The following is a 23,132-nucleotide window of genomic DNA, read 5'->3' as shown; positions in this document are numbered from 1 at the left end:
GCAGCAGGCGGCAGGCCTTCGGGTCAGAGGCCAGAGTGGAGTCGCTCCCGAGGGTAAGGCAGGCAGTACGGTGGGTGTGGGTTTCCGAATCTGCGTGCATTAAAGAGACAGTGTTGTAAATATGGGGGTGAGAGACAAATTATGTTTATACTCGTCTTCCCACGGAGAACCCCCTCCTTGCTGCCCAGCCTCCCGCTCACAGCCTTCTGGAAGAAGGCGGCACCCAGGGGCGGTCCAAGCAGGTGTGTGCACCTGCCTCAGTTTACCCGGGCTGGGAAGGGGAGGTGGGAAGAGGGGCCCGGGGCCCGACTGCAGACAGTGGCCAGTGGGAACCAGGGTGCAGACACGGGCCTTTGCGGGCAGGGAGCTGCTGAGGCTGGCGGCCGGCCAGCCAGGGACGAGGGTCCTCTGCTGGGGTCCGAACAGGGATGGGGCACACCCCCCCCCACTGAGGGACCTCACCTGGGCCGGTTCTTGGGAAGGGTCAGGCTTTGAACTCCAACTCTAGAACTTTGCACTCTCTCTGAGTACCTTAAGAGTACTTCTAAGTCAACTTATGCCCACCTGCTAAGTACAGCTAATGAGACTCCTCTTTGTTCGCAGCATGAGGATGATCCGGAGACACACTTAAAAAAAAAACACTCTAAGTCTTGGCAAAATATCCCCCACCTCGCCGGGGAGACAGGCAGGAAGTGTCGCCCCTCTAAGGGCAAAGGCTCCCGGAGTGCGGGCCTGGGACCAGCGGCGTCCACGGGGCCTCGGGAACCTTGCAGAATTCCTGCCGACCCAGCAGCACTGGGCGGGGCCGCCGGGGTGTAAGAAGCCCCCCCCTCCAGGTGGTTCCGGGGCAGGTTCAGTGTGAGAGCTGCCCGCCCGTGCCGCTCCCCGGGCTGCGGAGAGCCCTGCCGGGGACCAGGGCCTCACACCTGTGTCACACTCATCCCGATGGCAAGGCTGCCGGCAGGGGAAGGCGGGGACAGGGACGGAGAGAGACAACGGGGAGGTGGAGAAACAGAGGCCCAGAGGAGGAAGAGGATGGAGCTAAGAGGAGAGACGGAGATGGCGGAGAGAGACGGGGACGGAGCAGATAGTCCCAGGGACTGGCTGAGGAGCCCACCAGGCGCCGAGAGGTCACAGGTCACATGGCGGGGTCCCCTGCAGAGGGGAGGGGCCAATGGCGGCTCTGTGTTGTGTAGACTTTTCCTAAAGCGCAGGTTTCCACCCACCTCCAGGGCGGCGACAGGAGCCCCGTGAGCCTGATGACCACGGTGACTGTGGTGGCCGTGCCCGCCTCCTGCTCCCACCCCCTGACCACCAAGCCAGCTCCAGTCACACCCACCACGGCCGTGGGCCCGGATTTTCTGTTCTGAGTCGTACGTTTTCCGCCTAGTCCCGCCCCTCTCCCCACAGGCGCGAGGCGTGGGTTCTGTGTCCTGTGTGAACAAGTCGCCTTGTGCTGGAGATCCCACGTGCACACTGACTTAGGCCAGAGGTGGGGGGCCCCCCGTGGCCACCGGGGTCTGGCTGTTTGCGGGACAGACACCGGGGTCCCTGCATTTGCCGACACGCAGGGAACCGGCTGCTGCGGCACCGAACTACCTCCTCTGAGCACGAGCCCGTCTGCGTGCCCAGGCCCTCGGCAGCTGAACATGGGGTCTCGCTCCATGTGAAGTCGTCACCCCGTCTCAGCGATGGCCGCAACAGAACAGCGGCACTGGAATGCAGTTACAGTGCTGCCCTCACTTCAAAGCAGCGGGAAAGGCCGCTCTGGGGTGTTTGGTTACCGGGTCCCTAAGAAAAGCTCCTTTTCTCCCGAAGTGTGAACAGACCCGAGTAGTAGGTGACCTCCCATCATGCTACCAGCTCCACAGAGCCCTCCCCAAGGCCCTCCCTGAACTCCAGAACTTTCTCTGGATCTCTTTAGAACCACAGCGCCTGGCTCAGAACGACTCAGTAAATATTTAACAACAACGGTGACGCCAACCACAGGGCACACCGCCCGTCAGGCACCTCTCGAAGCCCCGTATGTGGACTGACCCGCTGACCCCGCGGCCGTTCCGTTACTCTCCCCACTTACAGATGAGGGGACGGTGCCGCACAGCAAACCGGGCAGCTTGCCTGGGGCCACACAGCCCGTTTGAACCGGACTTCCGATGCGGGCGGCTCGACGGCAAACCTGGGCACTTCCGTGGCGTGACCTCAGTGTTGAGTGAGCGAGCGAGGGAGGGAGGGAGGGAGGGAGGGAAGAATGGGTGGATGGATGGGTGATGGGCGGATGGATGGATCATGGATAAACGAATGGGTGGGTGGATACATGGGTGGGTGGGTGGGTGGATGGATCATGGATAAACGAATGGGTGGGTGGATACATGGGTGGGTGGGTGGGTGGATGCATGGATGAGTGGGTGGAGGATGGAGGAGGGATGGATGGGTAGGTGGATGGGCAGATAAACGGATGAGAATGAACAGGCGGCAGTGCCCTGCGGTCCTCGCTAGCCTGGCCTCTGCACTCCCGAGCAGCCAGCAGTGAAGTGCGCAGGTGCAGGCTGGGCAGGGACCAGGGACGGCACCCAGAGCCTCGGCCACCCCTGCTCGAGTGGGGGAGGGGCGCTGCAGGTAACACAGCAGATGGTCAGGACGCCCCGGAGTGACGGGCGGCCCCGCTGAGCCTTCCCACCGCCCTCCCTCGCTGCTGTCGCCCAGGCTGGAGCGCAAGGGCGCCTTAACCCGAGACCTGCAGTCCGACCTGCAGACCTGACCTGACTTGACCTGAGGCAGACGACGGCGGGGTTTGAGCTGGCGGTGCACGTGCACGGGACAGCCCCGGCGGATCGGGAACCCAGCCCAGTGGGGGAGCGGGGGCGGGGGACCGACTCTCCAGGAACGGGAGAGTCATCTGGGGGCTGAGTTCTCAGTTATTTACCTCAGTCTCTCAGTTGGCTTCTAACAAAGCAATTCCCGGCATCTAATTAAGCTGTAACGGGCTATCAGGACCGCTAATTGGCATGCACTTCACGGGAGGAACTCGCTCTCCAGCAGCTAACGCACATCACCTGCCGGATGCAGGGATCCCGCTGCTTCAGAGAGGGGGCAAGCCAGCCTTCTGGGCACGGGCGTGCGGGACACGTCGTGGGGGACGCCTAACTCTCGGGGTGTAAATACAGGTTGTTCTCCTCGCACCTGCTTCCGGCCGCGCTGTCAGGCCCGCTCACTCCTGCCCTGTCCCCAGAGCGGCACGTTCCCCGAGGGGCCACACGCCCCACTCCACGGGTTCAGGTGCGTCTGGTCGTCGTGCAGAGGAGCGCAGGGCCGGCCGACCCCCCCAGGGTGGGGGCCTCAGCGGTGTGACTTGGTGCTTCTGTTCCTGTTCCCCGAAGTGGGGGTGACCCCGGCACCTGCTTCTTCCCCCGTGACATCGCCGCCGAGGGGCGTCACGCGTGGCCGCGCTTGGGGCAGGCTCACAGAGGGCGAGCCAGGCCGTCCTCAGGGCCGAGCCAGTGCCAGCTTTTCTGCGACTTGGTCCTGTTTGTTTTAAAATGTTAGCGTCATGTCTGATGCGAGGCCTTTCGCCTGCAGTGCCCCCGACTGTCCCAGCCTTGCCTTCCACCAAGTAGGGGGCACAGATGGGTGGGTGGGTGGGTGCAGGGATGGATGGGTGGGTGGGTGGGTAGGTGGACAGACGGATGGATGGGTGGGTGGGTGCAGGGATGGACAGATGGATGGGTGGGTGCAGGGATGGACAGACGGATGGATGGGTGGGTGGGTACAGGGATGGACAGACGGATGGGTGGGTGGTCCACCCATACAATGGAACACTACTCAGCAATACAAAGGAGTGACTGATGCCCGCTGCAACATGGGAGCCCCCTGAAAACACTCCAGCGTGGGAAGTAAGCCAGGCACAGAAGACCAGGCCCTGTGGTCCCACTTACAGGCAACGTCCGGAGCAGAGAGACCCGCAGAGCGAAGAGAACGGAGCTGACCCCACCGAGGGCAGATGAGAGGGGAAGCAGCCCCGGAGGGCAGTGCAGACAGAAGGGCACCGGGGCAGGAAGTTGGAAATGCGTCAGACTGTGTCCACCGTCGTCCCTGACGTCGATAGTGACTCAGGCGCTGTCCCCGGGCCATCTCTCTGCGGGCAGCCATGTGGCCACCGAGCCGACAGTGGCCCTGCCGGGCGCTGCTCAGAAAGCGTCCTGACCCAGGTTGGGCGTGTCTGACTGTTCGGTTCTGCGCACCAAGGACGGCGACGTGAATGGGAAATGGAAGAGCGGCGCTGGGCTGCAGACTTTCTTCTGTTCCCGCTGAAAACTCAGCCCGGCCCTGGCCGGGAGTTCAGTGGCTTGGAGCGTCGCTCCAGGCACCACACGGTGCTGGGTCCGAGTTCTGGCCAGGGCACACGCTGAGGTTGCAGGTTCAATCCCCAGTCGGGGCGTGCACGAGAGGCAACTGATCGATGTTGCTCTCCCACATTGATTTCTCTCTCTCCCCCTGTCTCTCTCAGATCAATAAAAACATCCTCAGGTGAAGATTAAAAGGAAAACCCAACACAGACCTTTACGATGCTTCACCCCGTCTGTGTGGATCGATGTCACCACTGCTAACTACAACGCAGGACAGAGGGTGTGCATCCACCACGCTCTGTCCCGGTCTGTCCCCGTGTCTGTGCAGACACTGCGGTGGGTGTCAGGGGAATGTGTCCCGTGGGTGGGTGAGAGCCGCTGAGGCAAAGCTCAGGGCCCGGCCTGCACTGTCCAGAGCACCTGTGACAGCGAGTGGGGGCTCCCGCCTCCCTACAAGCTGCCTGTGAACTTGGGGTCCTCTGCCGTCCTGGCGCCTGCCTGCGCAGGTGTCAAGGAGAACCCCGCTCCTGTCTCAGGGTGCGTTCTTGCTGGCCTGTGAGAGCCTCCGTTCCACCGAGCACGGTCCAGGGAACCCGTCCTGGGGGGTGAGCACCAACCAGTTCACAGGTTTGTCGGCTGCTTGGGTTCTCTCTGCGGGGGTTGCTGGGTCCCACCCTTTGCCCACTTTCTGTTCAGCCTTTCGTATGTTCTTGTTCGTGTCCTTCTTTCATTCATTCGCTCGCTCACTTGTTCGTTCAACAAGGAGGGGCCGGGCATCGTGGTCAGGAAAGGCCTCCCGGCGAAGGTGTTTCAGCTATGAGCAGGATGCAGCGTGGGCAGCGGGATCGGGTGGGACGAGCCAGGGCAGGTGGGGGAGGTGGCATTCCAAAGGCGGCAGCATGCAGGTGACGCAGCCGGAGACCCAGGTGAAGCCTTGCCGCTCCCTCCAGGGGAGACAGGCCGCCGAGGGCGCTAACGCTCGTTACTGTGCTGAAACACACTCAACGTGAAACCCGCCAGAGCCACACGGCCAACGCTCGAACCCCCTCGGGCGTGCACACCGTGGCATCGGGCACGTTCACGCTGTGTCCCACCAGGACCTCCTCACCTGCCCAAACGGGCACCTGTCCCCATTACCCCCGGCCCCCGCCCCTCCCCCAGCCCCTGGCGCCACCGGCTCCTTCTCCGTCTCCGCGATCTGACCCCCACCCCGGGGACCTCCCGTGAGTGGGGCACACAGTTCCGTCCTTCTGGGTCTGGCCGGTCTCATCCAGCACGAGATGGTCCCCGAGGTCCATCCAGGCCGGAGCGGGCATCAGAACGGCCTTGTTTGGAGGCCGAATGACGCCCTTGGGGTGAGCGGGCCACGCTTTCCTTGTCCAGTCGGCCTGGGCGGCTCCCACCTCCGGCTGCTGTGAGCAGCGCTGTTGGGAACTCAGGTGCGCCATCGTTCCAGCCCCTGCTTCCGGCTCTGGGGTCTGTCCCCAGAGGCAGGACTGCTGGGTCACATGGTGACTCCGCACGGAGCCTCCACACGGCTTCCCGCGGTGGCCGCCCGGCTTTATGTCCCACGGGCAGGGCACCGGCTTCCCCCTGCTCCACCTGGTCGCCAGCGCTTGTTTCCTGTGTTCTGACGGCCACCCTTCCCGTGGGGGTGCGGTGCCGTCTCCCTGTGGCTCCAAGGACAGCTGTGGTCACACCTGTGTGTCTCAGATCGCCCTGGCTGCTGGGTGCCAGGACGTGGGGACCTCTGGGCGGGAGGGGGCAGTGGCAGAACCCCAGAGACAGGCAACAGAGGGGCCGGGCCGCTCGGGAGACTGGTGGAGTGCGGAGAAGGGGCGGGTTCTACAGAGTCTGCGGGAGGAATCAGTGAATTGACTGGTGCTCTACGTGGCTATCAAAGAGAAAAGCCGGGAACCGTTTTGAGGACCCTGGCTGAGCAGTGCCGGGGTGGTGCTGTCACTCACTGGGTCAGACATGACAGCTGGCTCGGGCGTGTGAATCGTGACGTGAAGCTCTCGCCCGCTCTAGACCCGATTTCCTCCGCGCGGTGGGGTCCGGAGCCGCATGCACCCACGGGGCGAAAAGATCCGTGGCCTGTGTTCCTGCTGGCTGCCCCCCACCCCCGGGGGAGTGAAATATCTCTTGGACTTATGATTTTGCGGGAATTTTATTTCTGGGACATCTGCTTGTTCTGTTCCCAGCCACCGTGAGGCTTGGCCAGGGGTGGCGCTGCTGGGACGGGCAACAGGGTTCCAGGAGCTGCCAGTCAGAAGGACCGCCTGCAGACCATGGAGGACCCCATGTCCTGGTACTCCTTGCTGGTGACCCACATGTCCTTGAAGGTGGAGAGGGAGCACAGCATGGAGCCGCCCACCCAGGCACCGTATTTGGAAAAGGGGCAGGTGGATACCTGGATGGGGTCGAGGAAGAGCAGAAAGGGGGGGATGGGGGAGGGGAGGGGAGGGGAGGGGAGGGGAGGGAGATAGAGCAGGAGAAACGGGAGTCAAAATACTCCTCTAAACTGCGGCCACACAGTCCAAGCCCTGCACCAACCTCTTCCCCCGGAAAACGCAGCCCCTTCCACCTTTAAAGGTGTTGAGTCCACCTCCCACCTCCCGTGGCCTCCTCGGGTTCACGCTCAAACGCATGGCACGTTTATACGTATATAACGTCTACGTGTAAGCCTTGTGTATTTTGAGAAAACATTTTAAAATGCAGGTAAGAAAAAAATTCCCAAGCACTGCAAGGCGGAGTGATCTCCCCCTACGCCCAGCACTGCTGTCTAGCCCCTCGGGCCCGGCTCTCGCGTCCCCGCGCTCCCACACTGACCGATGCCGGTCCTCCCCACCCCGCACTCAGGGCGCAGTGCTGCGGTGGGGCCGTCTCCACCTGCCCTGGCCCACAGGACGCCAGAGGCTCTGGAAGGTTCAGGGCACTCGCTCCAGGTTCGCGGACTTGCCCACGGGCCCCAGCACACGGGACAAGTGCGCGAGGAGGGGAAGGGGTGGGAAGGGGGGCCGACACCGACTGGGGATGGCCCACGGTGCCGCACAGGCAGGACAGGGAAGCGAGCCATCCGCTGTCTGCCCTGGGTGCCTGGGGGGACGCACCTCCACGGCGATCGTAGGCGACACCAGCGCGCACAGCTCCCTCTGCATCCGGGACCTCAGGCCCAAGCAGGAGCCGGTGCCGCCAGACAGCACGATGTTGTCGAAGAGAATCTTCCAGAGGGCGGGGTCGCAGGAACTGACGCAGCGGAAGGCGATCATGTGGGCGCCCAGGGTGTGCCTCCCTGCGCGGGGGCGGGGCGGGCAGGAGGGGGCGGGGCCTGAGTGGGAGTGGCGGGCCCCACCGTTTCTGTCTGCCCTGCCCAGCGCTGGGCCGACCCAACACTCGTCTGAAATCTCTGCACCAGCCACACTTTTCAAGCTCCCTCCCAGCCTGTGGTTCCGCATTTCTGCTTTAATTGTCTTAAATTCAGGACATTTTGTAAGTGGCTGGCGTATAAATAATGCACCAGGAGAGGCGTGCCGCCCAGCCTGGCCCCACTGGACAGATAGCTCACACTCCCTCTGGGACTCCTGGGCTGTGAAAGGGCATAATAGGAGAGTAGGGGGAGGGTGACAGGCTACGACCTCCGAACGACCACCAGCTAAGGGACAGGCACACAGTAGGTGCTTCATAAGTGACCGTGGACATCAGAGGAACTTCTGCAGTGGGGCACTGACTTGCTACTATTTGCTCCTCAAAGGAGCGTCCGCTCCCGCCCACCCACCTCCTTTTCTCCGACACCGTGCCACCCCCCGCCCCCCGCCCATGTCTGTGCCCGCCCCTGCGCCGCCTCCCCTGGGGCTCACCTATGAGGTCGGTCTGGAAAAGCACTTCCGGGCCGAAGAACCTCTCCTGGCCGAGCGTCACCTCGCGGCCGTCGGGCAGGAGGCACTTCTCTGTGGGGGGAGGCGTGGGGGCTTCCGTTCTCGCCTTGTCAAAGTCCACAGCCACATAGCAGTGCTTCTCCTTCAGGTGCCGGACGCACTCCCGGTCCCCTGGGGACGAGGAAGAGGGCCAGGTGGAAGTGGGAAGCGGCGTGAGACAGGGCTCACACACGCGTTGCCCCCCAGGGAGGGAGCGTCTCCCCGGAGACACAGCTGCTCGCAGCGGGGACGGGCGGCACCGATGCTGCCGTTTCTACTTCCGCCTCTTGACCTGCAGGCTGCCCTGGGGCCCGGGTGTGTGGGGGAGGAGGGAGAACCGCGGCGTGGGCAAGGAGGTGCGAGCGTTTGACAACGTCCTCATTTGAAGGTCGTGGGTGAACCCACTCCCTATGTGCGTCTGGGGGGTCAGAACCTCCAAGTCACTGCGATCACCCACTGAAGTAGGTGGGTGTCCCAACCCCACCACGAGCCGCTCACAGCGACCCCTCCTCCGCCCAGGCCGTGCCGAGCCCCTCCCCCGGCAGTGTCTGGAAGGGCACACTCCGACCCCTCTGGGCGACACACGGCAGGTTTGGGGCCCAGCTACGCCTTCTGGTGCCACAGTTTTAGATTTCTCTTACCGCTGCTTTTGGGTGTGGGTCAGCGGGCACCCCTGCACCAGCTCTCCTGGGAATCACACCGATGCTTCGGCCCACGGACATCTGGCTTCCCCCTCGCCGCCCCCCACCCTAACCTGGCCTTGCCCTGGTCTTCTAGCTCCCACCTGCCACACTCGTCGGCTCCTTCTCGACTCTTTCCCTCCCACAACCCAGGCTCAGCCACGCCCGCCTCTGCTCTTCGCCTCTGGGACGCTGCACACCCCCTGCATTGCCCCTTCCTCGCCTACTTCGGGTTTCGGTGAGACGAATCTACATTCGAATCCCGCCTCTGCCGTTTACCAAGCGCCCGGTGTTATGCAAGTTCATCCTCCACTTAAAAAACCTCCCTTTTCCTCACCCGCGAGGACAGGACTCACCGCCACCCACAGAACTGTTGAGGGGACGAGAGGGGGCAATGCCGTACAGACCCCGTTGGACACCCGGCTCCGCCCCAGCCGAGCCCCCCGCTCTCCCGTGCTTCTGCTCTGACCCCTGCTGTGCCAAGGGCCCCACCCCTCACTTGGCGTGGACGCAGGCCTCGTGACCGAGAAGCCCACGTGGTGCGACACTGGGCTGTAGGCTTGTGTGGGGGGTGGCGTCCAGTCCAGGGACGGGGTGAGCAGGGGGACAGGCACTTCTGCACCTGAAGTCCTTGGTTCACATTGCGGCAGCTGTACCTACTACTAGTCAAGGGAGGTGGGAGTCACCTAAACTTCCTCAGCCTCTTCCTCCTGCAGTGGAGATCCTTGGTCGTCATCATGGCAGGAAGCAGCGAAGGAATGTGTGGGGAGTGTTTACCGAGCTCAGTGCCTGGTACAGGACACGTCCTGTGTGGCTGATCGTCAGTGTCGTCATTTCACACCGTCACCAGCATTGCCGCCACCACCGTCACCATCACCGTTATCACTGCCATCACCATCATTATCACCATTACCACTGTCATCACCATCATCACCATCAGCATCACCACCATCACCATCATTATCACTACCACCACCATCGTCAACCACCATCATTATCACCATTAGCACCATCACCACCATCACTGTCATCACCACCATCACCACCACCATCATCATCATTATCACCATCATCGCCATCACCACCATCACCATCACAACCACCACTATCACCATCATCACCATCACCAGCATCACCATTATCACTACCATCACCACCATCACCACTACCATCGTCATCCTCACTGTCATCATCAACAACTAAGTGTCCGCAGACACAGATGGGTCATCATTAGAACTTGGATGCTGGTCAAGCAGCCTTAGCTTTACACTGAGGGCTGTAGGGTGAAGAAGCCAAAAAACTATGCCCCCAGGGACTGGTGTCTCCCGCCAACACAGCAACGTCCCACCTGTGCTTATCAAGGAGTTCCCCTGGGCCGACAGGAGCTGCATCAGGTACAGGGTTATGTCTTGACCGGCCACCTCCATCTTCATGGTGGACTGGTGCAGGGGGCAGCCTTCACTGACGGGCACGAAGTGCGTCATCCCTTCTCCGGACTCGATGGCTGTTCCTGCACGAGAGAGCACCTGGCAGCGAGCACGCAGGGCGCGGCCGCCCTCACCCACTGGCGAGCCGGCGGGGGTGGCGCAGTCTGGCGGGGATGCCTCGGGCCTGGGACCGCGCCATCTTCCCCGCAGCCAGTGCGCTGGTCGGAGGGCCTCTGGTCAGACTTGGGGCTGACCGCTCTGGACAGAAGTTCGCAGACGCGCCTACTGACCCAGACACGCACGCGCAGCAGCAGCAGCTGCTGAAGAGGAGGACAGCCCGAGCACCGAACGGACCGGCACCCCTCGGCAGGCACTGGAGTGTCGGGTGTCCGGATGCCTGGAGGAGGCGTGGGTTTCAGCGCGCTCTGTGCTGGTCAGAGAGGGTGTGACATGGTGACGAGGACACGTGGCCTCATGTTGTGTGAGGCAGCTCCTTCTGGGGCTGCCCACAGCTGACCAGGGCCTGGGGGGTTGGCTGCTTTCACCTGCTAAGCCTAGTAACCAAAAACTTCAAGTTTAAGCCCCAGCTGGCGTAGCTCAGTGGATTGAGTGCGGGCTGTGAACCAAAGTGTCGCAGGTTCGATTCCCAGTCAGGGCATATGCCTGGGTTGCAGGCCATGGCCCCCAGCAACCACACATTGATGTTTCTTTCTCTCTCTCTACCTTCCTCCCTTCCCTCTCTAAAAATAAATTTAAATTTTTTTAAAAATTAAAAAATAAAAACAAAAAAAACACAAATATTTAAAAACTTCAAGTTTAAAGGCAGCAAAATGAGTCAAGATGAGCACCACTGGCCACAATGGGGAAAAGGGGTGAACCCCGCTTTCTGCCAGAAACACGTGAAAAAGAGGGCACAGTACAGAGAACCAGTTCCAAGATACTAGATGTCGGGTGACGGAGGACAGTGGTCCCTGAGAGGCCGCACACCACCTGACGGACAAGGAGAGACCGTCAGCCCTGACACTCGCAGACACTAGACTCCTGAGCACAAGCTCAGCAAACTGAATCCGACAGTGTATCCAAGGTCAGCCCAGGTAATTCACCACGTGAGAGAACTAAGGGGAAATCCGTAGCGTCGTATCAGCAGGTGCAGGAGATGCATCTGATGACATTCAACGTCCCTCCATTCATTAAAAAAGCCTCACTCTCATCCTGAAGAACTCCCTCACCTCGATAAAGCCTGCCTACGGGAAGCCTCCAGCTGACACTGAACCCCCCGGTGAGACAACGATCTCCCTCTAAAATCAGGAACGAGACACATTTCATGCTGGAGGTTCTCGCCAGAGCAGCCAGGCGAGAAAAAGCCGTGAGAAGCATCCCGTTTGGAAATGAAGAATTAAAACTCCCTGTAGACACCGGGATTACCTACGTAGAAAATTCTGTGAAATCTACAAAAAGAGCTACCAGGACCATACAGGAGTCTAATTAGGGGACCAGACACAGTATCAATGCACAAAAATCAGAAACAACCCGAAGCTGAAATGCAGACGCCGCTTGCACTAGGACTCACCCGCCGTAGTCATCGGTTGGAAGAATCGGTGTTGCTAAGACATGAGCTCTCCCCAAATTAGTCTGTAGATGCAGTGCAATCCCGACCGAACCCCAAAGAAGCCTTCGGGTTTGAGGTCGACAGACTAGCTCTAAAGTGGGAATGTAAGGAACTCGGCATGGCCGACACATCCCCAAAGAGAAGAGACTGAGGCTGTGCATTACACGCTAACATTGTCTTGTTTGGAGACTTAGAAAGCCGCAGTGGTCAGTCAAGAGAAGGTGCATCATTAGCCCACAAGCAGACCGGTAGGACAGGAGAAGAAGGACAGAAATATGCCAGCAGGTCACACACGCTGACAAGTGACTTTCCGACCACCGTGCAGAGGGAATTCAAGGAAGACGGTGGCGTCTTTCCAACCAATAACGGGGGAACAATGGGCCATTTGCATAAAAATGCTTCGCTCGCACCTCATACGGAGTGAAAGTGTATTAGAAACGGGCCCAGCGCAGGAGGCGAAACCACAGACCGTGAAACTGTCAGAATAAAACACGGCAGGAGGCCTGCGGGTTCGGCACGGATTTCTGAGACATGACACCAGAACAAGGGCCCACAGAAAACCGAACTGATGAGCTGGACAATGCATTAGAGTGGGAAACTCCCGCTGCTGGCCAGAGACACGGCAGGAGGCGGGAAGTCGGGCCACAGACTGGGAGCCGACAGCCGCAAACACGCCTGCCGGTGGACGCAGCCAGGACCCGAGGCCGCAGCCGCAAGACTCCTCCACCTGCACAGCCTAGTGAGAGACCGGGCGAAGCGTTTCAACGCACTTGGCTGCGGGAGATGGGCGGGCGGTAAATAAACTCACGAAGACGCACTCCACGTCACTGGTTGCTAGGGAAATGCAAAGCAAATCATGTTATGTTGCCACTGCACACCTATCAGAGTGGCTAAAATTCAAAGACCGACCATTCCAAGTGCTGACGAGGACATGGAGGAACTGGAGCGCTCACACAGGGCCGGAGGAATGCCGGGCTTTGGCAACAAACTTGGTGGTTTTTTGAAAAGTTGAGCATCCGCCTGCCCCACAACCCAGCTGCCTCATGTCTAGACATTTACCCGCAGGAAATGAAGGTGTCCACATAAAGCCCTCCACACAAATGTTTGCCCGGCTTGATTTACAACAGCCCGGAGCTAGGGACAACCCAATGAATGTCCACTCAGAGCTCGGTAGAGAAGCAAAGTGTGGTGAGTCGAGCAGTGAAATACAACTCGGCAACAGGAAGAAACGAACTATTGATACAAACGACAGTCTGCAAACAAGTATGCTGCGGGGGGTTAGCCATATAAAATGCACACATACTGACTGATTGCATTTATACAGGATTCCAGGAAACGCAGACTCATCTGTTGGGACAGACTGGGGGTTGGGGGCAGGCTGGACAGGGGGCAGCGTGGGGGTGGCAGAGAGACGTGCAGAGGTGACGGGTGCGTTCCTCCTCTTGGCTGCACTGATGGTGTCATGAGTGTGTCCCTGTGTCACAGCTGAGCCAAGGGTGCATGCTAACCGTGGGCACGAGACTGTGCGTCCGTCACACCTCGATGCTGCTGCCACAGGGAGGGGGGACACGCGAGTGAAGTGGGAGCGAGCTGTCAGCCCAGGAGGGGGAGGAGGGGAGGAGGCTGGGACAGGGCTGGCAGGGGTGCATTCGGTGGAGTGTTGTTTCCTTTCACAGGTGCGGGGAGGGAGCAGGGAATGGGCAGCCGAAGTGAGGGGGCGGGGCTTCCGCCCCAGGTCAGGTCACTCACCAGAGGTGAGGCCGGAGGCGTAGAGAGAAAGGACTCCTTGGTTGGCTAGATACAGGGCAGGCACGCTGAAGGTCTCGAACAGGATCTGCGGGGCAGCATTGGGGAGGCTGGCAGCCAGGCCGGCGGGCAGGAGGCACCTGCCCCCCACCCCTAGAGGGGTGCAGCGACGGGGCCAGGGAGCTGGACACGTCAGCTCCATGGGGCACCAGGGCCCGGGGCAACTGCTTGTTTCACGGCAACAAAGAGCCCACAAGAGCTGGTGGCCGAGTGTCAACTGCAGGCCAGACGCCTGGTCCCAGCGCGGCAGGGTCAAGACGGGCCTCCTGGGCACTCCTAGGGGGCGATCTCGTCGAGCAAAGCGAAGAGGACACCCAAGGCAGGCCAGCCCCGGCTCCACCCTGCCCCCTGCCCCCTGGCCGCTTACCTGCGACACTTTCTCTTTGGCGGACGGGGTGGAGGAGGGCGGTTCGGTGAGCAGCAGAGGGTGCTGCTCCGGCGCGGCGCACAGCACCCGGTAGAAGGAGTAGTGCCAGATCTGGGGGCGGGCGGGGGACGCCGTGAGGTACGCCCAAGCGCTCGGTGTACCGGCGAGCGGGCAGACCGTCTACACGGCAGTAGCTTCTTCGGCGGCGTACGCAACTCGGCTCAGCAGGGAAGACAGGATGGCTTTGCAGAGGTCACGGCCCCCATCCCTGTGTGTGTGTGTGTGTGTGTGGCCTCCACAGGACAGGGGTGGAAAGGGCCTCGTGGTCTCCCGGGGGACAGACCTCAGCCCCAAGATGACCGGCAAGCCTGTGCCTCAGGGAGGGGCGTGGGCGCCCTGAGAGGGCATGGGGCGCAGACCGGGCCAAGGTCCCGACCCGCCCCGCCCCGCCCGGCCTGCCAGGTGCCGGGCAAGCGGCTAAACCTTCCAGGGCCCAGTCCCTCTGCTGGAAAGCGGATGGCGTCCCTGCCTCACAGCTGAGGAGGACGGGGAAGAGGACCTTGCTGGAAAGCCCAGAGGGCGCGTCCCCTGGGGCCACGGGGCCAAGCCCCCCAGACGGTAGCTGAAACCACGGACGCTCACGTCCCCCACTCTGGAGGCTGGAAGCCCAAGACTAAGGCGGCGGCAGGGACGGGGAGCCGGGCCACTGCGGGAGCCCTGGGTGCCGCGGGCCGTCCCTGGGCAGGTGCCGAGGCAGCAGGGGCCCCGTGACCGGCACCCCCTTCCCCCCAGCAGAGCGGCAGCCCACCTTCTCCATGTGGTCCCAGTTGGTGACTCTGGCCCGGCAGATGGGGCGCAGCAGGTTGAGCTCCGCCAGTCGGCTCTGCACCTCGTCCCCCAGGAACCAGTCCTTCTCGTCCAGGCCCACCAGCAGGCCCTGGAAAACGCGGGCGGGACAGGTCTCGGGGGCCGGCCGCCTGCACTCAGCCTGTGTGTGCGGCCCCACGGGCTGCGGCCTGCTGTCGGGCAGCTCCGGTCCCTGTGCCGGCCTCCGTGTCCCTCTCCGGCCGGACAAACGCCCAGGGAGGTCTCCGCAAAGGCCCTGCGAGGGTCAGGCGCTCCCAAGGGACCCCTGCTGGGATGCCCGTGGGGCCCACAGTGACGCGAGGACCCGGGGGTGACCACGGAGCAGGCGGGGGATGGAGGGGCCGTGGGCAGGGAGGCACCAGCTTCCACATTCACTCCGGGACGTCGGCGGGGAGAGGGTCTGCAGTTTGACTTCATTTCTGCCACTTTTAGGAAGAGGGACCTAGCTCCTCTCGGACTGGACCGTGTGTTCTGTCACTCAGAGGGGCCCTGTGGCTGGCCCTGGGCTGACCTGGGCCCACCTTCAAGCAGACACCAAGACAGGATGCGGGCGTGAGAGAACCCACAGAGGGTGCCGGCCACCCAGGAGAGACCTCTGGCCGCTGTCCCGGTCTGGGCCCAGGCGCCGCAGAGAGGGCTGGGCAGGGGGCCCGGGGCGCTCTGCCGTTGAGGGAAGGCTGGGCCCGGCCGTCGGGAGTTCCGGAGCCAAAGTCACTATCAGGGCAGCCCCGTGTCTCCCAGGGGTCTGCCTGGGTGTCCCTGCCCTGCTCGGTCGGTGGCCTTGGTGTCACGGCACAATGCCGCTGCAGTGTCCTGGGCCCCAGGGCCTGGGCTGCAGGGTGCGGGGCAGCGGCAGTGACACGCCATGACGGTGCCGGGGGTTCCAGGGACAGGCCCGCTGTGGAGGCCGCCACAGCAGGTCGGCACGGAGCTTCGCATCTCAGGGGCCGTCGTTTAGGTGGAGCGCTGTGGGCGTGGGGCGAGATCCCCCGGCGGCAAGCCCCGGAAGCTGCGGGCCCTCTGGGAGCCCCTACCCTGGTGCCGGTCACGCGGGACAACGACATCCAGACGGCTCCTCGGGCAGTGCCGTTCGGGGGATCAGGATTAGGTGGAGTCGCCCACCCCACCCACTCTCACGTGTCAGTGAAAAGGCAGGACAGAATGCCCGACAGACATGGCCCTGCCCAGTCCCCCGCAGTCCCCACCGTGTCTGCTGCCCCTGGGCAGTAGTGGGCCCCTGTGTGTCTTAAAGGTACAGCTGCTTCTCAGTGCCCACACCGCTCTTATAAGGGAGAAAGGCAGCCCTGGCTGGTGTGGCTCAGTGGATTGAGCGCCAGCCTGCAAACCAAAGGGTCACTGGTTCAATTCCCAATATGGGAATGTACCTGGGTTGTGGGCCAGGTCCCCAGTAGGGGGCGTATGAGAGGCAACCACAGATTGATGTTTCTCTCCCTCTTCCTCTCTCCTTTCCCCTCTCTCTAAAATTAAATAAAATCTTTTTTTTTTTTAAAGGGAGAAAGGCAAAAAGCACCCAGACGGGCACTGTGGTTCCTTCTGCGCAACTGTCTGCTTTTCCAACTTGCGTCACCGGCCGGCCCCGTCCAAGTCTGTGGTCCTCGCAGACCAGCCTGGCACTCAGCTTGGAGACACGAGCCCTTGGCCCCCAGCCTGCTGAGGCAGAGCCGGGGGTGGGAGTGGGGCGCACCGCCGGTCCTCTGGGTTCGCCGGCCGAGCACCCAGCATACCTCTGCTGCCGCTGCCCCAGGCCCCTGCCTGCTCTGAGTGTTTGACTGCGCCAGCCCATGGGAGGGGTCGGGGCTACCATCCCGGCGGCCACCCCCGGGCCGAGCGCCACCCTGGGGAGGACCCCCGATCACTCACGTCGTGCTTAAGTTTCCCGAGGATGGTCGGGAACACGGCGAGGGGCGTCCCCATCCCCGAGAAGCCCACCTTGCTGAAGCCGGAGCCGAAGTCGCCGACAAGGGGCACCTTCATGGTGCTGGCTGTGACCAGGGCGGGGCTGCGGGGACGGGACGGTGATTCCTGCGGTTTGCAAGGTGCTCGCCCCGCCCGGGCCAGGCTCTGCCAGGCGTGGCCTCGGGCTCGGAGCCCACGGGATGCACGGGGCGCCCCGCGTGGCCTTGCAGGAGGCTTCCCACACCCAGGGCGGGCCCTCCTGGGGGGCAAGCCCCTGTCTGCATGCTGTGGCCGCTCCTCGGGAAGGGCGGGCTTTCGGTGCCCCTGACACGGGGTGGCCCCGGAGGAGAAGGGCCGTGGGGAGCTCCCCTAGCACTTTTTTCTTTTTCAGTCCCCACCCGAGCATGTGTTTATTGATGACAGAGAGAAAGGGAGAGAGAAACTTTGATGTGAGAGAGAAACATCGATCAGCTGCCCCCTGTAGGTGCCCTGACCAGGGATCGAACCCACAACTGTTCAGTTATGGGACGATGCTCCAGCCTGCTGAGCCGCGCTGGCCAGCATAGAAGAAGTGTCAAGAGAAAACACTACCTCGCTAACACACCCAGCAGCCCCGAGGTGCCCCCCGCTAACACACCCAGCAGCCCCGAGGTGCCCCCCGCTCCAGGCCCAGGTCCCCGCCGCTGCCCCTCCCTCTCACCGTGAGCGCCCACCACGGGGCACGGCCCCTGTGGGTCTGACTCTCAAGGGGGTTTCTGGTTATTCAGCAGTTGTTGGTCTTGCTCAGTGACATTTCCTCTTCCTAGTAAAACGAAGAAGAAGAAGATTCCGAAAGAGTTTGATGCAACTGTGGAAACACCCAGGCCAAAGCAGAGCTGCGGGAACGAGGAGCCGCAGGAGAGCGGTTGTGTGCGGGCAGCCGCCGGGTGCCTGCCAGCCCCTCCCTGCCCCCGGGGGGCGGACTGCTCCCTGCGACCGAGTGTCCGGGGATCTGAGCCCCGCAGAGTGCCCGTCTGTCCACACACACGCACCTCTCCAGAAGCCACGGCCTCTCTGCCTCCTTAAAGCCGGGCCTGGGTGCGGGGAGCCCCTCCTGGGGGCGGGGGCCAGCAGCCCGCACAACAATCACACTGTGCTGTAACAGCGGTGACCTCAGGGGGCAATGCCTGCCTGACAGGGCCCCACCTGCCTCCCGTCAGGAGTTACGTTTGCTTCCCACTGTTTCTGTGCGTGCTTTCCGTGGCTTCGAGCGTGCGGCCCTCCAGGGATGAGTCCCGCCCAGGACCGCAGGGACGCCAGCCCCAGCACCACCTCCCCGGGGCCTTCTGGGGTGGGGGGTGGAGCCGGAGAGAGCCAGGGCTTCTGCTCCTCTGTGTGCATGCCGGCCGGCCTGGCGCCTTCCTTGCACAGAGATAGACTGGGGCAGGAGACACAGCGCGTGCATTTAAGGTGACTGTGGGGCACTTGCCTCACCTGCCTGCCCCGTGTAAGAGCATCAAGACATGAACTGTGTCTGGTCCCCAGGAGGTGGGTCTGTCCCCTTCCACTGCCCAGCGCCGCCCCCCTCCCCACCCCGCCCCGGACCATCCTCTGCCTTCTCTGCATGTCTCATTTGCATTTTCCCGGTGGCAGATGGCACTGGGTGTGTCTTCACGTTCATCAGTCACTTTGTCCAAGTCACTTTCTCATTGGGAAAAAGTCACTTGCCTGGCCCGGGCCCCCTAGCTCAGTGGGTTAGAGCATTGTCTCAATATGCCACCGTTGTGGGCTTGATCTGCAGCCAGGGCGCATACACGAATCAACCCATGAGGGCATAAGTCAGTGTGACGGTGAACCGACGTTTCCTCTCCCTTCCTCTCTCTCTAAAAATCAGCTGAAAAATTACAAAAAAGAAAAGTCATTTGTGCGGCATTTTCTTCCTAAGCCCTCACCGACGCTGCACGCGAGCTCCCTCTGGTGGCCACAAGCGTCATTGCGAATGCCTCCGGAACCGCCTTTGCACTCCCTCACCGGTGTCTTCTGATGAGACCTTGTTCTTAGCTTTGCCCAAATCCAGGTTCTTTTTCTTGAGTGGCTAGTGCTCCCATCGTCCTGCTGATGAGTCTTGGCCTAACCAAGATCAGTCTCTCACTTCTTAAGATTTTCTTGGTTTCCCTTTTACGTGTAGGTCAGTGATCGATCTCAATATTTTTTTATGATGTGACTTTATTTTTCTCCTGTGGGTATCCATGGGACCAAAAAGCCTGTATTTATTATTTTTTCATTAAAAATTTGCTATTTCAGCCCTGGCTGGCATAGCTCAGTGGATTGAGTGCGGGCTGCGAACCAAAGTGTCGCAGGTTCGATTCCCAGTCAGGGCACATGCCTGGGTTGCAGGCCATGACCCCCAGCAACCGCACATTGATGTTTCTCTCTCTCTTTCTCCCTCCCTTCCCTCTCTAAAAATAAATTTTTTTTAAATTTGCTATTTCAAAGCCCTCTTTCCCCCGAGACTTGCGAGGCTCCTTGGCACTTGGCCCTGTCTGCAGTGCGCAAGCACGGGACGTCCCTTCCCTGCAAGGGTCCCCTCACGTCCTCTCCCAAACACTTCTTAGACCTCAGGGCATCCTGGGTCTCTAGTTTCCAACACTGAATTTCGTTCTCAGAGTTTCTTGGTTTGGGATGCTCTAGTAAGAGCTTTCCCCCAAAATCTTTATGTCCCCACTTATTTCTGTGCTAGGGTAGGAATGAAACATTGACCTTGGATCCTGCAAACTGGATAAATTCCCTCATCATGATTCACAGACACCTTTGGATTTCCTACACCCACTGTTGTGCCAGAGGGTCCCCGAGGCCACCCTCAGGCTCGGTGACATATGGGAGGACTTAGGGGACCAGCATGTTGCAGCATAAGGAACGAATCAAAGTCGGCTGAAGGAGCGGGCGTGTGGGTGGCCCCCAGAGGTGCAGGCCAGAGAGGAGGCCGTGGTCCCCGGACCACGCGGTGCAGGAGGCGCCTGGGGCAGCTCAGCAGAGACTTGGCGCCCAGGGCTTTTCTGAAGGCTGGTCCCATACGCAGCCCGGTCACTACGCAGCCCTGTTACCCATCGTCAGGGCCCAGACGCAGAAGGAAGGCAGGTGTCCGGCCGAGACCATGTCGTTCCTACAGTGCCACCGTTCAGGCACAGCTGTCACAGCGGCTGGGCACCCTGCTGAGTCCCGCCCCCAGAGCCCACTCGGGGTCCTCCCCTCAGACGGGCTCTTCTGGAGAGGCCGGACTGCTGAGTTAGCTCTCTCGGCACACCAGTCTTGTGAGCTAATTTACTTAATTGGTTTTTCCAGTCTACTACGCCTTTCTGCTGATGTCCTCGCCCCCTCGTCCTCCCTAAGGTCGCCAGTCCAAGTAAACAGGACGTGAGGGAGGCCTCCCTTGTGTTGCCCCTTGTCTCACGGGGAGACTCGGAAGTTGGCGCCTCCCCAGGAGCTACGACGCCAGCTGCAGGTTGTTTGGTGATAAAGAACCTGTGCCAGGCACAGAACATTCTGCTTCGGTCCCGGTTTGCCGAGTTTCCCTCCTGAGCCAGCGTCTCCGTTTGCGCAACATGTTTCTCTTTCTGTGAGCAAACGGTTTTCCTGGGAAACTGTTTTGAACCCTCACCCAGCACCCACTGTTGTCCGAGGGAGAGGGACAGACACCGATCCGCTGCCCCCTGCACCCGCCTCGACCCGGGGTCGAACCCGCAACCCAAAGTCCGCGCCCTGCCTGGGAATCGAACCTGCGACCTCTTGGTGCCCAGGATGCCCCTCCCATCGAGCCACCGGGCCAGGGCCCTGTGGCTTCTCCGTTCTGTTCACGCGGTGAAGCACGATGACGGGTCTCTCGGCGACGTTGAAGCGAGGTGGCGACCCCAGGGCAGCCCGGGGTTCCTGGTGGCGCGTTGGACTTGGGGAATGCGGCGGGTTCAGCGTGCTGATAGGATGCCTGGGGGGATTTGGGACCAGGCATCGGAGGGTAGCTTTGTTTTTTCATGATGCCCTTGCCAAGTTCTCTGCCGAGGGCTGTGCTGGCCTCCTGACGTGGGCCGTGGGACGCCCTGTCGTGCCCCGAGGTGTGCCACTTTGTGGGCGTCATTTCCTTGGAAACGCTGATGGAATCCACAGGCCAGGGCACCTGGGTCCGGTGGTGTCTGATTTGGAATGTTTTAAAACAAAGAATCCAATTTCTTTAACTGATAGAGAGCTATTCGAGATTTCGGTTTCTTCTTCAGTCCATGTTGGCAAAGTCCGTTTCTCAAATGAGGGTTGGTTCTCATTCCATCCGAGTCACCAGAAGGACTGGCAGGGGGCTGGGACTGCCCCCCCCCCCACACCCCGCGACAGCTCCCCTGGTCCCCTGGTCTCTGGAACCCCGACGTCTGCTCCTGCTCGGGGTGTGGACACCGCGTCTCAGACACACTGCCCGGGGTTTAGCTGCTTTACTCAATCAGCGCTCGTCTCTCCTCTGTGTCCCTCCGCCTCCCGAGCGCTCCAGGAGAGGCGGAGCCGCCGCTCAGGGTCCCACGCCCACGGCTGCCGGCCCCACCTCCCTGCAGAGCTTCCCGGAGAGGAGAGGGCGGCGGGACTGGTGTGTGAGCTGTGCGCCTGCCGGGCGGGGAGCTAGATGGTGGGGGATGGTGACATGTCTCCTTTGATACAACATCCCGCCAGGCAGCAGCTGCCAGGTAGCAGTGAAATGACTGGAGCAGGAAGGGCGGGGTCTCTCCTGCTCTGCCCCAGTCCCCGCCCACTTCTGGTTCCCGCCGCATGGATAGTGGAGGCTGACCCTAACTAACACCCGCTGCCCACAGAGCAAGCTGCCCAGGCTGAAACTCACGGGGAGCGCGTGCCTCCTGCCCACGGGGAGCTGGGGGTGCGAGGCAGCTCGCTCAAGGCTGGGGCCAGGACTGGCGGGGCCGTGGGAGCTGGTCCCAGTTCACCTGGCTGGTTGCACACTGGAAAAGCCAGTCTTCCATGGCGGAGACCCAGACTCGGTGCCCGGGAACCTCCCGCAGGGAGGGGCCTGGGAGCCGGAACGCGGGGCCCTGACTCACATGCAGGAGGCGGGAGGCTCTAACCTTCCAGGCAGCGGCCGCTCTGAATGTGCCTGCTGGGGTTCCAGCACCTGCCCTGTTCTGGGGGGCGTCCACACCTCGTGCGGCCCAGAGGGCAGAGCCCTCTTCCTGGGGGGCACCACCTCCACCCACCTTGGCCCGGCTCTCTGGTACCCTCTCTGGTACCGGCCCCTGGGGTACTGGCCCCAGGGCACAGTCCCACAGCCCTTCCCTGAGGAGGACGCAGGAGGCCAGGCCGTCCTCCCAGAGGCCCAGGGGCTGTGGCTGCACTGAGAACAGGATGTGCTTTGTAAGGGCGTGGGCCAGCCTGGTCTCGTCTCACCGAGCACACAGGTGGGGGGGCCTGGGTCGCCCTGCCCTTGACTGAGAAGGGGCGGGCCTCGTCCACGCAGCGCGTACACAGGGGAGCGAGCAAGGGAGGTGGCACGGCCGGCCAGGCGTTTGCCGGGCGAGCTGCGCCGGAGACAGAGCAGAGAGAGAGGTGCCAGTGCACACAGACCTAGCTAGCTGAGACAGGCGGGTCCTAGACCCCTCCCTCAAAGCAGGCGGAGACGCCCTGTGCAGCCAGGCCACCGGCCCAGGGTCACAGCGCTGCAGGTCGGGGAAATCCAATCTCCGAGCTCACAACCACCCCACTCCAGCCTCCTTCCAACGAACTCGCTCAGCGTCCGGAGAAGGAAGAGGCGCCATCCACATTGCTCACGGCCACCCAGGGCCATGCTGCCCGCCCCCGCTGGTATCTGCATCACTCGGGTGGCTTGTGACAAACGCCTGGGACAAACGCCTGGGACCCATCATCCCTGAGCCGGAGAGGGCAGGGCGGGGCAGTGGCACTGGGAAACGCGTCCAGTCAGGCAGGTGGGACCCCGGCCCTGACCCCTGCGGGCTGTTCAGGAGGCCACCTGTCTTTGCTTGGCCTGTTGTGACTTGAAGAATGGGGGCACCACCCTGCCTGTCCCCTGCCCGTCCCCTCCCTGTCCCGGGCGCGGGCTCCCGTCTCTCCAGGTGTGACGCAGGTCTGCACCCACCTTCTGGCATCTTCTTGCACTTGCTGGGGGGGACAGGAGGCCGAGCCGGGATTTCTTCCAGGGGCGGACGGACAGATGGAC

General features: G+C 61.8%; 1 protein-coding gene across 4 annotated transcripts; it reads right to left on the bottom strand.

Moving 5' to 3' along the window:
• Positions 1–6,528: 6,528 nt before the first annotated feature.
• LOC123829546 (actin-85C-like) lies at positions 6,529–23,109 on the bottom strand. Of its 4 annotated transcripts, XM_045855374.1 has the most exons (10): positions 21,786–21,881; positions 17,634–17,735; positions 16,898–17,036; positions 14,958–15,086; positions 14,150–14,260; positions 13,726–13,810; positions 10,289–10,450; positions 8,204–8,392; positions 7,457–7,638; positions 6,529–6,756 (listed from the first exon to the last, which is right to left on the bottom strand). In XM_045855374.1, the coding sequence occupies exons 3-10, from the start codon at positions 17,009–17,011 to the stop codon at positions 6,613–6,615; spliced, it is 1,116 nt and encodes a 371-aa protein (XP_045711330.1). In that variant the 5' UTR covers positions 17,012–17,036; positions 17,634–17,735; positions 21,786–21,881; the 3' UTR covers positions 6,529–6,612. The 4 variants fall into 4 exon arrangements, with proteins under 4 accessions (XP_045711330.1, XP_045711329.1, XP_045711333.1 ...); XM_045855373.1 differs by lacking the exons at positions 6,529–6,756; positions 21,786–21,881 and adding an exon at positions 22,003–22,023 and having other exon boundaries at positions 7,214–7,638; XM_045855377.1 differs by lacking the exons at positions 6,529–6,756; positions 16,898–17,036; positions 21,786–21,881 and adding an exon at positions 23,052–23,109 and having other exon boundaries at positions 7,214–7,638.
• Between the last annotated feature and the right edge of the window lie 23 nt (positions 23,110–23,132).

This window comes from Phyllostomus hastatus, unplaced genomic scaffold (genome assembly GCF_019186645.2).
Source record: "Phyllostomus hastatus isolate PE091 unplaced genomic scaffold, TTU_PhHast_1.1 phas_scaffold_11, whole genome shotgun sequence".
NCBI lineage: Eukaryota > Metazoa > Chordata > Mammalia > Chiroptera > Phyllostomidae > Phyllostomus > Phyllostomus hastatus.
This window is presented reverse-complemented; position numbering and strand designations above follow the sequence as displayed.